General features: G+C 38.3%; 2 protein-coding genes across 4 annotated transcripts; both read left to right on the top strand.

Moving 5' to 3' along the window:
* Positions 1-779: 779 nt before the first annotated feature.
* Positions 780-8,088, top strand: LOC110165775 (interferon-induced GTP-binding protein Mx-like). Its single transcript, XM_055160179.1, has 12 exons — positions 780-1,089; positions 1,777-1,914; positions 2,019-2,173; positions 3,021-3,159; positions 3,245-3,443; positions 3,518-3,596; positions 3,676-3,798; positions 3,928-4,063; positions 4,850-5,008; positions 5,090-5,166; positions 5,244-5,492; positions 6,309-8,088. Exons 1-12 carry the CDS (start codon positions 903-905, stop codon positions 6,531-6,533), a joined length of 1,866 nt encoding a protein of 621 aa, XP_055016154.1. The 5' UTR covers positions 780-902; the 3' UTR covers positions 6,534-8,088.
* A 1,886-nt stretch (positions 8,089-9,974) lies between these two features.
* LOC110165752 (interferon-induced GTP-binding protein Mx-like) lies at positions 9,975-14,826 on the top strand. 3 transcript variants are annotated; one of them, XM_055160637.1, is made up of 13 exons: positions 9,975-10,361; positions 11,143-11,373; positions 11,681-11,821; positions 11,940-12,070; positions 12,163-12,301; positions 12,399-12,585; positions 12,659-12,737; positions 12,814-12,936; positions 13,006-13,123; positions 13,215-13,349; positions 13,427-13,503; positions 13,577-13,741; positions 14,213-14,826. In XM_055160637.1, the coding sequence occupies exons 2-13, from the start codon at positions 11,208-11,210 to the stop codon at positions 14,426-14,428; spliced, it is 1,677 nt and encodes a 558-aa protein (XP_055016612.1). In that variant the 5' UTR covers positions 9,975-10,361; positions 11,143-11,207; the 3' UTR covers positions 14,429-14,826. The 3 variants fall into 3 exon arrangements, with proteins under 3 accessions (XP_055016612.1, XP_055016613.1, XP_055016614.1); XM_055160638.1 differs by having other exon boundaries at positions 10,183-10,361; positions 11,090-11,373; XM_055160639.1 differs by lacking the exons at positions 9,975-10,361; positions 11,143-11,373 and having other exon boundaries at positions 11,681-11,817.

A 14,826-nucleotide genomic window follows, 5' to 3' on the forward strand; every position in this document is an offset into this window, starting at 1 on the left:
AGCTCCTCCCTTGTGACTGAGCTCCTCACCCTAGGGGAGCGTTCAGCCACCCTGCGGAGGAAACTCATTTCGACTGCTTGTATCCGCAATCTTGTCCTTTCGGTCATTACCCAAAGCTCATGACCATAGGTGAGGATAGGAACGTAAATTAACCGGTAAATCGAGAGCTTTGTGTATCGAACGGCGAGGTGTTTTACTCTGAGTTATTATTATTATTATCATTAATAATAATAATACATAACACTTGTATAGCACTTTTCAAGATACCCAAAGACGCTTTACATGAGAAGACAAACAACGACAAACAAGAGAAAAAGACAGTTAATGAAAGGGTTTTTATAAGAGATGGGTTTTCAGGGCTTTTTTAAACATGGGGAGTGTGGATGAGTCTCTGATGTGTTTGGGCAGGGAGTTCCAGAGGGTGGGGGCAGCAGCAGAGAAGGCCCGGTCCCCCCGGGTCTTATGTTTAGTCGTGGTGTTGTTCTGACATCCAGAATACATCCTGTTGACATGTTGCTTGATATTGAAGCAGTTTAATATTTCCAAGAAATGGAGTGGTGGTCCAGATGGAAGTTGAAATCTCCTAGGAGTTTGGTCAGTAATGCGGAGAAATCAGACAAGAACGAAGGATTATTTAAATTATTATTATTATTTTGCATTTATTTATTTTTTCCCTGAATGAATTTGTTTGTTGCTTGATTATTTCTTTCAGTTATGTTTAATCATTTCAGCCAAAATGCTCTAAATTCCAACTTTCATTTTCTGAAGAAATGAAACTGAGAGTAGCAGTTCCATTACATTCCGGGCGTGTGTTTTTGATACAGTCAAACTGTTTTTCTTGGTAGTGACCCTTCATCCGTGTCCTTGTTGGCAGTGCAGCAGTAGTATCGACAACTGCAGACATGAGCACATTGAATCAAGAGTACGATGAGACAGTGCGTCCCTGCATTGATCTCATCGATAAGCTTCGCTCTCTGGGAGTGGAGCAGGACCTGGCGCTGCCCGCTATCGCCGTCATCGGAGACCAAAGCTCGGGGAAGAGCTCTGTGCTGGAGGCGCTCTCCGGAGTGGCGCTGCCCAGAGGAAGCGGTAGGTGAAAGGAGCGATAACTTTATCACTCATCGCATTTAACTAAGGTTACAGTTTAACTAAAAGATATCTGATGATGTCTCGACGAGAATCTATAAGCCTTTCTTTTAACCTGTATCAAAGAGATGCTGGTTAAAGGTGCACTGTGAAACTTTTCTGGTGGATGGCCCATCAAATACTGTTCTCCAGGGAAATGTTATTCCTTTTTCTTGAATGCTTCACAGTATGATATTAAGTCTTACTGTCTTCATGGAAACCAAACCAGGCCAAGTTAGGTCAGATTTGTGAAGAGGCAACCTCACTGTCAGGCCTGTTTTTCTAGATTTCTAGGAGCTATACAACCACCTGTAATTGAATGAATGTAAGGTAGAGCTGTTTAATGTCATACAGTAAAACATTCCAGGCATAGTTATGACATATCCATGAAACAAGTAGGTGATGGAGCCCCAAACAAAAAGTTACACAGTGCACCTTTAAAGTTAGGCTACATCATTTCCATTTTTATCTTGGCCTACATGCAAAATCTGAGTCTCAAATTCATTTGGATGTACTGTTAACTTTATTTTAACTTACAGGTCTGTGTTAACTGTATTAAGTTGGGACACAAAAAAGTGCTTAAAAATATCTATCCTACTAATAAGAGGCCTAGAGAAAAACTGGATTTTGATTTTCATGTTGATAATGCAGGCATTGTGACAAGATGTCCCTTGGAGCTTAAGATGAAGAGAACCAAAGAGGGGGTGAAATGGAAAGGAAGAATTAAATACGGGAACTACACTGAAGACATAAGTAAACCTGCGGAGGTGGAAGGGAAGATTAGACAAGGTACACACCCCACTCTGACCTGTCTTGGGCTATTCTTTCTTACAGTGAATATACTTGAACACTGTATTTAGTATTACATTAATTTTGTTTTCTTCTGTCTACAGCTCAAGAGTTATTGGCTGGGAAGGGCTGTGGAATCAGTCATGACCTCATAAGTCTGGATATAGCCTCTCCTGACGTACCAGACCTTACACTTATCGACCTGCCTGGAATCGCCCGTGTGGCTGTGAAAGGACAACCAGAAAATATTGGAGAACAGGTATTGTATACATTTCTCCTAAAAAGCAATAAAGTTCTGGCCTAGTGTTGCTGAAATGTGTATACTCTGATGTTGTGTCCTGTACAGATCAGGTGTAATTTGAATGAATCCTAAATGTGTGTTGTGCTGTGAGATATGCTTTGCAGGTTGTATTATTTACACATTGACGTGGTCAGATTCATAAAAGTGAAAAAATGCATAGCACGCTTACATGGCCGATGTCCAAAAACTTTTTTTTTTTTTTTTAAAGTAACGTTTCAGCAAAAATCCTTCATCAGATATTTTTTCTTGCTTTGGAGCACAGTACCAATGCAACTTGGGTAACTTGTTTCCTGTTAGTACAGTGCCACGGTTTTAATGTGGGAGGCGGCTTCTCTTGGTCTCTCTTGGTAATAGGTGCTTTGCTGTTAGCGTCACTACATCCTGTCCAATTTGATCTCTTTGAGGTTAATGCAAATTTTAAATCATAAATGTTAAAACAACATTCAGTCATTCAGGTGTTTATTTTATATTTTACAATTTTAATACATTTGACAGTTAGCTTTGAAACACAGTGAGGTAGCTAGCATGTTACTGTACAAACAAACAATAATAAGCTCTGTGCATCTAGCAACTAACACCTGAGGACCCGCATTTGTCTTTGTATTAAATTATAACATGAACCCTGTGTGTTTTTTTCTTTTTTGTAAGCCTTTCTTGGGACAGACATTGCAAATTATCTAAATTAGCAATAAATGTTGTGTGTGTGTGTGTGTGTGTGTGTACATTCTTTTTATTATCAAACAAATAATAAATAAATAAATACAATGATAATTTTATTAAACATATTTTTATTTATTTATTTCAGATCAAATCCTTAATCAGTAAATTCATCACAAAACAAGAGACGATCAGTTTGGTGGTTGTCCCTTGTAATGTGGACATTGCCACGACGGAGGCTTTGAAGATGGCCCAGGAAGTGGATCCGGAGAAACAACGTACTTTGGGTAAATATTACTGAAGAAGCACCTCCAAAAAATGATGTGATGCCCCAAAGCAAAACGGTTCATCTTTTGGATGATTTATTCTCAGGAATTTTGACCAAACCAGATCTGGTGGACAAAGGCACAGAGAGGGATGTTGTTAAAATAGTCCAGAACAAGGTGATCCCTCTAAAGAAAGGCTACATGATCGTCAAATGCAGAGGTCAGAAGGATATTATGGAAAATATGTCTCTAAACAAGGCAATAAAAATCGAGGAGGCCTTCTTCAGAGACCACCAGATATTTAAGTAATCCTGCATCAGTGTTGTGTTGTTTCTGCAACATATGGTCCTGTTTTCTTTAACTTGTTTGTATGTGATAGTTCTCTTTATTATGACGGGTGTGCTACAGTTCCAAAACTTGCAAAGAAACTCACTCTGGAGTTAGTGGAGCATATTAAGGTAGTGGTTTGAAAACATCTCTTTCCTTTTACTGTTACATGTTACTAAATAGTATCAGTGATTGCTGTCATATTGTTAGAGATCTTTGCCTCAACTTGAAGAGCAAATAAAGAAGAAACTCATACAGACAAACACAGAGCTGGAGAAGTATGGTGATGGACCACCAAGTGAGCCCGCTGACAGGCTCTGTTTTCTGATTGACGTGAGTATGTACAGTAACTATTTTAATAACCAAAACAGACGCTTTAAAATCACTCCAGGTTCCTTATGTTTGCTTTAGCTCAGTATTAATTACAAGGCACGGTCAAAATTAGATTATCGTGTGTTACAGAAAGTCACTGCATTCACTCATAAAGCCATCAGCCTCACCTCAGGAGAGGAACTCAACATAGAAAAGAACATCTATTCATCATTGAGAAAAGAGTTTGGGTTATGGAAAGACATCATAGAGAGCTCCGGAACATCATGTAAGTTATCAGTGCATATTATATCCACTGATATTCGATCCACTGAGGGTTTGCACAATGCTTTCTGGTGAAAATGCACTATTTACAGAGCCAGACCAACAACTCCTGAGTTATTGGTTTAAATGTTTCTTCCATGTCTCAAAATGTGCATTTGCTGCTGCCTTAAAGCTTCCATCTGTAATTATGCTGGTCGACCCGCCCCTGTTGTATTCTCACATATCTCCACTTATATATCGCCACTATCTACATTACTGGTGTCTGATAGTGTGCCAGTTTGGCCAGGTGAGGGGAAGAGGAACAGGTAGTACATTGTTCACTGGGTGAAAAATAATAATAATTAGAAAGAAAGAATAATATTCTGATACGAAAATGTTCTGCTTTTTTTTTGGCTAACAAACTATACATTTTCGGAAAGCTCTGGTGCATTGCTACGTCATGGCGAGGGTCCCTGGTCACTACGGGTGCATTTTTATTCAATCTAACTCTAAATTCTGCTGGTTCTATAAACATGAGTAATCACATATCCTCACTTTATGTTCAACCATGTATATCAAGTGACAAGTTTACCAAAATATATTGTTTTAATTTAACTCATTTAGAAGTAAAAAAGAAAAAAAAGAGCATGTTTAAAAGTAAAATGAACTGAGATCCACTGTGTGTTAACACCCTAATTATTAGGGTGTTAACACACAGTGGATCTCAGGGCCTAATATAATAACTGTTACTGCTACCACTAGTAACATCATCAGTGTTAGACCAAATCCTTATAAATGTTATGATGTGTAGTCAACTGCAAACTGGAAAGAGAGGTGGCCCAGTATGACCGAATGTATAGAGGAAGAGAACTGCCAGGGTTCATCAACTACAAGATGTTTGAGCGAATGGTTAAAGACCAGATCAAACTCCTGCAGGAGCCCGCCCTCACCAAGCTCCGACAAGTAGCAGGTGCTCACCAACTATGACCCATTCATATTACACTGTACTTTAAGTATGTTTGAGTGAATGTGTTTTACTGTGTGCTTCCAGAAATTGTGAAGAAGGAAATGATCAAACTATCAATGAACAGTTTTGTTGGATTTCCAAATCTAATGAAAACAGCCAAGGTATCGTTTCACAACATTATTTTCTGACTTGAATGCATTTATCTTCATATTTAACATGATATTTATGGTTGTCATAGCTCAAGATTGAGACTATCTTTAAGGACAAAGAGGCTGTAGCAGAGTCCATGCTGAGGACTCAGTTCAAAATGGAGCAGCTGGTCTACACACAGGACAGCACATACAGCAAAAAGCTGGGCAAGCGCAAGAGGACTGAGAATGTGGATGTACAAGGATTTGGACTTCTTCTGGCCAAGAGCAACACAAACAATAATGACAACACTGCCAGCCTTAAAGAAATGATGACTCATTTGAAATCGTATTACAAAGTAAGTTGTACTTTGTTTGTAGAGTGTACTGATCATGAGATTATACGATTTTACTATTAGGTTCTTTTTTACCCTCTGAAGCTGTTATGCTGTTTTTAATTTCAACCACACAATTACATTTCAGGGAAAAGGCAGTATTTCACAAATTCAGTTAATTTAAATTATTGTTGTGTGTTATTTATTGTAGTCTTCTCCCATGAGATAATGCACTAAAACCAGGTCTAACAACCACAGGACTGTTCCAGGTCCAAACTGACTAAATTAGGTCTAAAATAGGAACTCATCTTGGCAAAGCAGATGGACATTCAAATATGATTACATTTGACTGTAAAATAAGAATGCAAGAGGATACACACATGTTGTCGAAACCACAGCCATGAAGCCACTGGCATAAATCATATAATGCTGATATTTATACAAAAAATGTGATGTTGAATGTGGGCAGTTATTGCTTTTTATCAGTGTAACACTTTATTAACATTAACAGTTTAATGTGCTGCATTTCCAATAAAAAATTACAAGTATGTCATTATTAGTACATGAGTAGTTAATTTTTAATAAACCTTTGTATATTGTTTGTAGATGTTCTCAATTAAACATTTATGAATGTTTTATTAATTAGTAATAACACTTTTTGTCCTGTTCATGTTTCTACGTGATTATTAAACACTTGTTAATGACTAGGTAATTTTTAGTAAATGATTAGGTAATGGTTAATAAATATTTACAAATTATTTGTATGTATGCCTTATTATAAAGTGTTACCGTTATATTTTTAAAGGCAGCCATCTTTCTTTACCTGTGTTTGTGTGGTAGATTGCTGGGCAGCGACTGGCGGACCAGATCCCTCTGGTGATAAAGTTCCAGATGCTGCAGGAGTCGTCTGCTGAGCTGCAGAGGCAAATGCTACAGCTGCTCCAGGACAAGGAGGAAATAGAGGTCCTGCTGAAAGAGGACGGCAGTATAAGAGACAACAGGGACAAACTACACAGCTGCCTCCAGCGCCTCAACGATGCTCGTATCCTCTTGTCTGAGTTTTGAGTACACATACGTATATACATATTGTTTTTAATTAATGAGCATAAGATAGAATTTATTGTATGTCCAAAACAATCAAACTTTGATTTATATATTATTATATACACTGTGTGAAATATTTCAAGATAATGAAAACCCAAAATTCAGTGTCTTCGGAAAACTGGAATATTACTTAAGATCAGTTTTTTTTTATATATATTTTAAATAGAATGTTAATTTTTATGCACTCAACACTTGGTTGGGCCTCCTTTGGCATAAATTACTGCATTAATGTGCCATAGCATGGAGGAGATCACCCTGTGGCACTGCTCAGGTGTAATGGAAGCCCAGGTTGCTTGATAGTGATCATCAGGTCATCTGCATTGCTGGGTCTGGTGTCTCTCATCTTCCTCTAATACACCACTGATTCTCTATGGGTTCAGGTCAGACTAGTTTGCAGACCAATAAAGAACAGTAACACTATGGTCACTGAGCCATCTTTTGGTACGCTGAGCTGTGTGGGCATGCGCCAAGTCCTGCTGGAAAATTGAAATCAGCATTTCCATAAAGCATGAAGGAAGAAGGAAGCATGAAGTGCTGTAAAAATGTCCCGGTAGATGGCTGTGTGAACTGTGAACTTCAGAAAACACAGTGGAGCAACACCAGTAGATGACATGGCAGCCCAAATCAAAAAGTGATGTTCTTAAATCTGTGTGTGACTGTGTTACAGACATAAAGATGTGGCTGGGGCAAAATTTCTTTCACTTATAAATGAGGACAAAACAGAAGGCATTTTATATGGTGATTCTTCTTTTTCAAATTTTGGCTGGTTATCGTCCAAGTTAAAAATCAACTGTAAGGAATCTGAGTCACTTTTGATAACAATTTTATGTTTAACAAACACAGTGACAGTGTGGTGAGATCAACTTTCTATCAACTACATCTTTTATCGAAACTAAACACTTTTTAAATTGCTCCAGAATAGACTATTGTAACGCCCTTTATGTGGGGTTGTCCCAGTCAGGCCTCAGTCACCTCCAGCTCATTCAGAACACTGCAGCGTCTTTTTTAAACATCACTCCCATACGTCAGCACATCACCCCAGTCTTCCAGTTCCACTTCCACTTTTTTTTTTTTTTGAGTTGATTTAAACATTTGTTTGTTTTTAGCTCTTAAAGACCTTGCTCCCACCTATTTGACTGAACTCCTGTCTATCCACAACTCAAATGGGACTGGTTTTTAACACTCAGTAATGGACTGACACTTTGCACCATTTTGCACAAAGTTGTATTTCATTGTTTCATGTTTTGAATGTTTCTATATTGTGTTGGTTTTATTGGAAAGCATTTTGGTCACCTTGAGCATTGAGCTAAATAAATTAAGTTTGATTGACTGATTGATTGATAGGAAACCTTTATAAGCCTTTCGAGCTAATTAGCTGATTAGGATGTGATACTATAACTTCCCAATATTCAGCTTTTTCACACTATTCAAATTTTCTGAGACTAAGAATTTTGGGTTTTCATTATCTGTAAGCCATAATCATCAAAATGTCAAGAAATAAAGAAATAAAGCCTCACTATGTATCATAATATATGGTCTTTTTGAAAAGAAATTTCTTAACAAATATATACATGTTTTTATACAGTTCACATATATGTTTCTAATATAATATATATTATATATATATATATATATATATATATATATATATATATATATATATATATATATATATATATATATATATATATATATATATATATATAATGTTAATAAAGTATCATATTGATTATATTTAGGTTTTGCTATAGAACACCTACTTGATATTCAGATTCAAGATAAATCAAGTAATATTTGCAGCCAATTAAAAAGCCTGGTCTGTCCTTCCCTCCATGTATCACCATAGAATCTAAATCACAATTTGAATAGTTGTCCCTTCTCATTCTGTATAAAACCTGGAAAGCTAGACAGATCGATACCTTATTAATCCCAAGGGAATTTGCAATGCAGTCTGTTGCTCACATTAAAACATCACATACATAAAAACAATCAGAGTTAAGAGATTACAAACATTTAAAATGTAAAACGTAGCAACCAGTGCATAATCAATAAATAAAGTGCTAAGAAGTCAGAGACACTGACCAAACCCCCAAATCCTCGTCTCTGTCCGTGGAGCAGGTCAATGAGTCTAGTGCTCACACAGCTACACAGAACAGAGTGCAGCTGGCTATATGTATAAATAATAAACAGTGTGCTCTGATGACCATGGGCACCACTGATGCCTTCACCTTCCAGGCCTTGTCCAGCTCTTCTTTAAGCCGCTGGTATTTCTCTCGTTTCTCGTGTTCCTTTTTCCTGATGTTCCCCTCGCTTGGTTATGAAAGCCCATTTCAGCCAGTAAATAAAAAATAAAAGTCTCACATAAAGTCATCGTTATGAGTTTTAAAGTCCTAATTAATATTAATTAATAAGGAGTTTAAAAGTCATAATTATGACTTTGATGTTTGTTAATATTTTGTGTGATTTTTGTACATAAGGTGTGAAGAGTAGACGTGAGGACTTTTCTTGATAAAGAGGGTGGGCATGTAAGCCAATTGGCTGTGGCATTTGTGCGCATAGACCACAGATGTCAAACATAAGGCCCGGGGGCCCTCCAAGACCTTTGATGTGGCCCCCGGCTGATTTTCTAATATTCCACAGTATGGCATAAAACTTATGTTAAACCGTTCCTGTCTCGGTCCTCGGACCGTGGTCAGAGGACACAGGGGAGAATCGTCTTCGTATCCAGGCGGTTTGCGACTTGAAAGAGAGCACAAGAACCATAATATTAGTTGTTGACATGGAGCGTCTACAGCAGCAGCAGCCGCAGCGCAGCAACAACCAGATCAAGTGGTAAAGGTGCACGCCCACCACATCTACAGCTGAGTGGTCACGCCCACCACATCTGGGTCTGGAAGCAGAAGATGTAGTCTACCAGTTGTGTTCACAGCAAGATTTTGTGTAATATTTCACTCTGGGTGATTGTGTCAAAATGATCCAATGAGTCAATCCCTATTTTGGTAGCAAATTGTGTGAACTAGATCATTGTACACATTATATAAGTCTGTACATGTCTACACAAACACAACATTCATGACAGTGATGACACGGACAGCATTTTGTGCTTGACCATTTTTATTTGTTACACGACACAGCGATATGGCACCTGTTATAGGAGCGTCTGGAACAGCGACCAGATCAAGTGGTTACTTCAAACCCCAGGTCGTGATGGGAACATGTGCGGGAAACATTTGGATTGTTTTCCTATGGGGAAATAATACGCCACGATAAAGAAGGTTTAACGCGACAATACAGCTCGGGCAGTTTTGTCTCTCTGTGGGAGTGAATGGAAGCCGAGAGGGCACGCCCCCCATGCTTCCAGATGTGGCTCCGCCTTTACCAGTTAAAATGATCGCCAGACAATCCGGAACACCGGGACTGGGTCAGTTGCCACCGGGCCGGAGCTCTCGCTGCTGCCGCCGGGGCCAGGCAAAGGATAAAGTCTATCCGCCTTTGCCCGCTCGTTTCTGGGTGTAAAAGTTTGACCTGGGCGTAGCGCAGAGGCAGAAGTCTACCTAGTGTCCCAGTGCTAATATGGACTGGTGTAACTTTCAGATTTAAGTAGCAAGTGGGATTAAGTTTTAGTTTTACAACCAGCTCGTGCATTCGGCTCCGGGACCTCGCGTCACGGACCAGACTGGACCGGGATTTGAACCAGTTTGATCTCTTCATATTGGACAATAGACTTTTGGAGACAGAACCAATAGGACAGTGGATAGAGGAAACACTCTGCTTCAGTCTCTGTAGAAGGTAAGAGGCTTGTTTCTTTAATTTGCGGCAAATCTGAAGATGGAGCGTCACAGAGAAATAGTGTTATATTTAAATAGCGCGTAAATGAGCTGGTGTGTGCGGTGGAGCTGCTCCGGTTGTTCTGTCGTGTGCTGTAGGAGCGGCGCTGATGTCGTGTGTTCATATTGTGACCAGAGCCTCTTATCTTATTGTAGTTTTGCTGACGTTGTTGGGTCTGGGTGTGGGCGGCGTGTTACGTTGTGTTGTTGCGAAGTTTTCGCGTGGCTGTTCATTGTGCTCTGATATAGTTCAGCCACTAGAAACCAAAATATTCATAATATATATTTATAATTTTGGCCTTGGTGCCCCTACCAAAAATTATACCACCATTATTATAATTTTTTTTATATATATAATTTTTTCGCTTTTTTAAGTTCTTCGCTCAAGACTCGTGGTTTTATTTACCGTGATGCACTAAATAACATGGCACTCGCTCCGGTCGCCTCCCTACCATTCATTTCACACACTGAAAAATAAACACAGACAGACACCCGTACGCTCCGCGGGCCCATTTAAAAGCGCGTGCCTCGGGGGCGCGCACGCAGTCCCTCACTCACGCCCACGCCACTCGCCTCTCTAAACATTGCACATAGGATTACATATATATCTCATAACACTTATATAGCTCCATGGAGAGTGTGCTGATATGAAGCTTGGTTTACACTTTCTGTTTCCGTGGAATCATTCAGGTGCCGCCTCCTTACATTCAGTTCTTTTAACTTTCGGTTTCTTGTGAAACCAGCGCTGACGCAAAAGGCTGAGCGACCGAGGATAAAAGCAGGAAGCTACTTAGTTCCAAACATCAGCATGGAGTCTTTGCATCCTGACAGAATGCGATCCTACATCGACGTTGTAGATTTGCTCCGTCCTCTGAAGCAGGACCTGGCGCTGCCCACTATCGCCGTCATCGGAGACCACAACTCGGGGAAGAGCTCTGTGCTGGAGGCGCTCTGTGGGGTGCCGCTGCCAAGAGGTAGGTGTGCCAGCCAGGGCCATTCGGGACATAAGGTGCCTAGCTCCATGTTTTATTGTGCTTCCAAACAGTAAGAAATGCAATAGGCCTCGTAAACCAAGTGTGCTTTATTCAAACCTAGAAAAATCTTATCCGTTTGATGCAGTGTAAAGAACAGCCTATAAAATATTGACATTGTTTTATAACATTTATTCTAACAACAATTAGAAACAAAATATTACGTTGATTATTTGTATTGTACTAAATCACAATTGAAATCATTTTGATTTTTTTTATACTATCTAAAACATGCTGGGTGCTCTTTCAGGGCTAGAAAACACTGTACATCTAAGAATGAACAAAACAAAAGGAAGTGAATGGTATGCCATATTCAAGTACCGCAAACAGTCAAGCTCGTCATTTGAGGAGAAAATAATACATCACCGCAAGGATGTGGCAGAGACAGTAAGGTAAGTAAATGTTTATATTTGTATCTGTAAAATAAATTAAGACACAAGAAAAGGTGCATAGTACAACTTTAACTTTGTCATTATTATTTATAATTAGTTTCTTTGTTTGTTCTTTAGGAATACCTTGGAACTACATGCACAGTGGCATGTTTATTCTGGAAATTTTCTCTCCTGATGTACAAGACCTGACACTCATTGCTCTTCCCAGTATCCCCACTGATGAAGGATATGAACAAACTAAGAACAAGGTACACTGCTTATCATAAGTTTAGTACATTTGTACACACACACACAGATACATGCTGATATTCTGACTCAATCTACTCTAATCAATCTAAAGATAAAAACACACATAATGGAGTTCACCACAAACCCTGAGTGCATCATTTTAATGGTGGTCCCTTGTAATGTGGACATAACTACAACAGAGGCTTTCAAGTTGGCCCAGGAGGTGGATCCTGATGGAGAGAGAACTTTGGGTAAATAAGATCAGAATAAAGAAAATAAAGAAAATGTGATATATTCATTTGTAATAGATATCCATAATGTCTTTTTTTGTTCTTGTGTATATCCTAGGTATCTTGACCAAACCTGATCTTGTTGACCAAGATAAGGAAAAGGACATTGTTGCCATTGTCCAAAACAAGTTCATCAAGTTAAAGAAAGGATTTATGATTGTAAGATGCTATGATCAAACTAAAAATTCAGTTATGGATCCCATTGAGAAAGAACAAACCTTTTTTAAAGATCATGCTCTTTTCAAGTAAGTGTATATCAAATAAGATTGTGTTATACTGTATCATGTATATTCTATAACTTGAGTTTATTTTTTGTAGATCTTTTTATGATGATGGATTTGCTACATTTCCTAAACTGTCTGAAAGACTCTGCAAGGAGCTGATGCAACAAACTGAGGTAGGACATCGACTTTACTTCTCATCCACCTCAATTACACAATTTTTTCTTTATTTGTATTATTCTTGTATTTTAGAAAAACCTTCCTCAACTAAAAGAATATGTAAAGAAAGAGCTTCTGGAGGCTAATGCTGCACTAAAGAGACTTGGAGACGCACCTCCATCTGATGAAGCTGACAAACTGACTTTCCTCACTAATGTAAGTCTCTGAAGGAATAAACCCTCTCATATAAATAGCTCATTTAACTGTTGTTGTGTTCTTTGTTAGAAACTTACCAAGTTCATTCAAGATGTAATGAGACTCACAACAGGGGATCTAATGGATCTCACAGACCAAAATGTATTTGATGTATGGAGAAAAATTGTCAAGGACTCTGATGAATCATGTAAGTTAGAAATGTTTCTTAATAGTATTAATTAGCATTTTACTTTTTTTTTTTTTTTGGTTTTGTTTTGGTGATCTTGTCCTTTTAACAGTTCAGTGTAAATTGGAGGTGGAGTTGGCCCATCAACAGTCAGAGGTCAGTAACTTTGAGACACTGGAGCATTTGATTAAACACCAAATCAAACTTCTGGAGGATCCTGCTCTTTTCACACTCAACAACATGACAGGCAAGTCTTAACTATTGACATTAATTATAGTAAAATTGTCGTGCTGTGTCTATTTTTTACTTTTAATGTGTCCACAGAAATTGTTAGGAATGAGTTACTGAAGCTGATGGAGAACCATTTTTTGGGATTCAACAACCTCATCTGCAAAGTAAAGGTGTGAACTTTATAGTCTTGTAACTATAGTCATGTATGCTATATGTTGTTAAATCTTCCTTGATACTTGTCAGAGTACAATTTCTGATGTGACTTCAAAAAAACAAATGGCAGCAGAGTCATGGCTGAGGACTCACCTCAGGATGGAGCAGTTTGAAGTTCAGGCAGAGGCCAGCAGGTGTAAACAAAAGACAGAGAAGAAAAGAGGCACTGCAACACAACTTTACTCATATTATCAGGTGAGTGACGTCTAGGAATTTTAATATATCAGAAACCTTCAAAGAGGCATGAACATATGATGAATAATCAATGAATTCATTAAGAAATACCTACAGCCTCACAGATTGGACACAAGAGCAATAACCTGGAGTGTATTGGTGACTCTAAAACTGAGGCACTCAAAAAGGTTATTATTCAAAACCCTTTATTACCACATGGCAAGAAGGGTCAAAATGCCAATGTGTTTTGGCCCTTCAGTTTTCCTTGGGGCTGATGTATAAAACCCCCGGTGGAAATTGCCATCTGGACGGGTCCATGTTTCCCCTAGTGACCGCTATAATGGTCCTAACACACTGTTTTACTCTTTCAGTGTTTTCCTGATAATATTAACCTAATTAAAGCCAAATGTGCAGCATAAGTATAGCTTTATTTCTTTGGGCAGTGTACATAATGGACCCCTGTATGTTTTTCCCCCCTTCTGTTTTTCCAAGACTGTCTGTCAGCGATTGGCCTGCCATATCCCAATGATGATCCGCTTCTACATGTTCAAAGAATTATCCACTGAACTGCAGACAAAACTATTGCAAATTCTGAATGACACTAAAGTCTCAAATTTGCTTAATTACAACTTAGTAGGACTAAGACGGGAAACTGAGAGAAGCTTCATTCCTCTGACAAAGGCACAGATTATGTTGTTAAAATTGTAAAGCATCCCATTTAATGACAGATAAAATGACTGAATTACTCCAAGAGTAATTAAGTCCCTTAAAAGATTTTTGTCTTTTAAGCACTTGTCTTTGAATTCTGTTTTGCGTACTGCTTTTCCTTCACACTGTTTAAGAGATATTTCATTTAGAAAATCAGTTTGCCAATCTTGGCTGGTCATATTGGTCTAATAATGTAATAACTGCAATCAAAGTAGTAAACTCCATGCAATGGTTTTGAATTACATTTTTAAGATGTATTTTTCTACAGCCTAAATATGTTTGTTATATGATTAAATATGTTAATGAAACCTGTTTGTCACCACTCCACAATGCACATTCTTTGCCTATGTTGCATTATGCTTCAAGTACTTTTGATAATAAATAAAAAAGAAAATACA

Source organism: Boleophthalmus pectinirostris, unplaced genomic scaffold (genome assembly GCF_026225935.1).
Source record: "Boleophthalmus pectinirostris isolate CB_2022bp ecotype Guang Dong unplaced genomic scaffold, ASM2622593v1 HiC_scaffold_3, whole genome shotgun sequence".
NCBI lineage: Eukaryota > Metazoa > Chordata > Actinopteri > Gobiiformes > Gobiidae > Boleophthalmus > Boleophthalmus pectinirostris.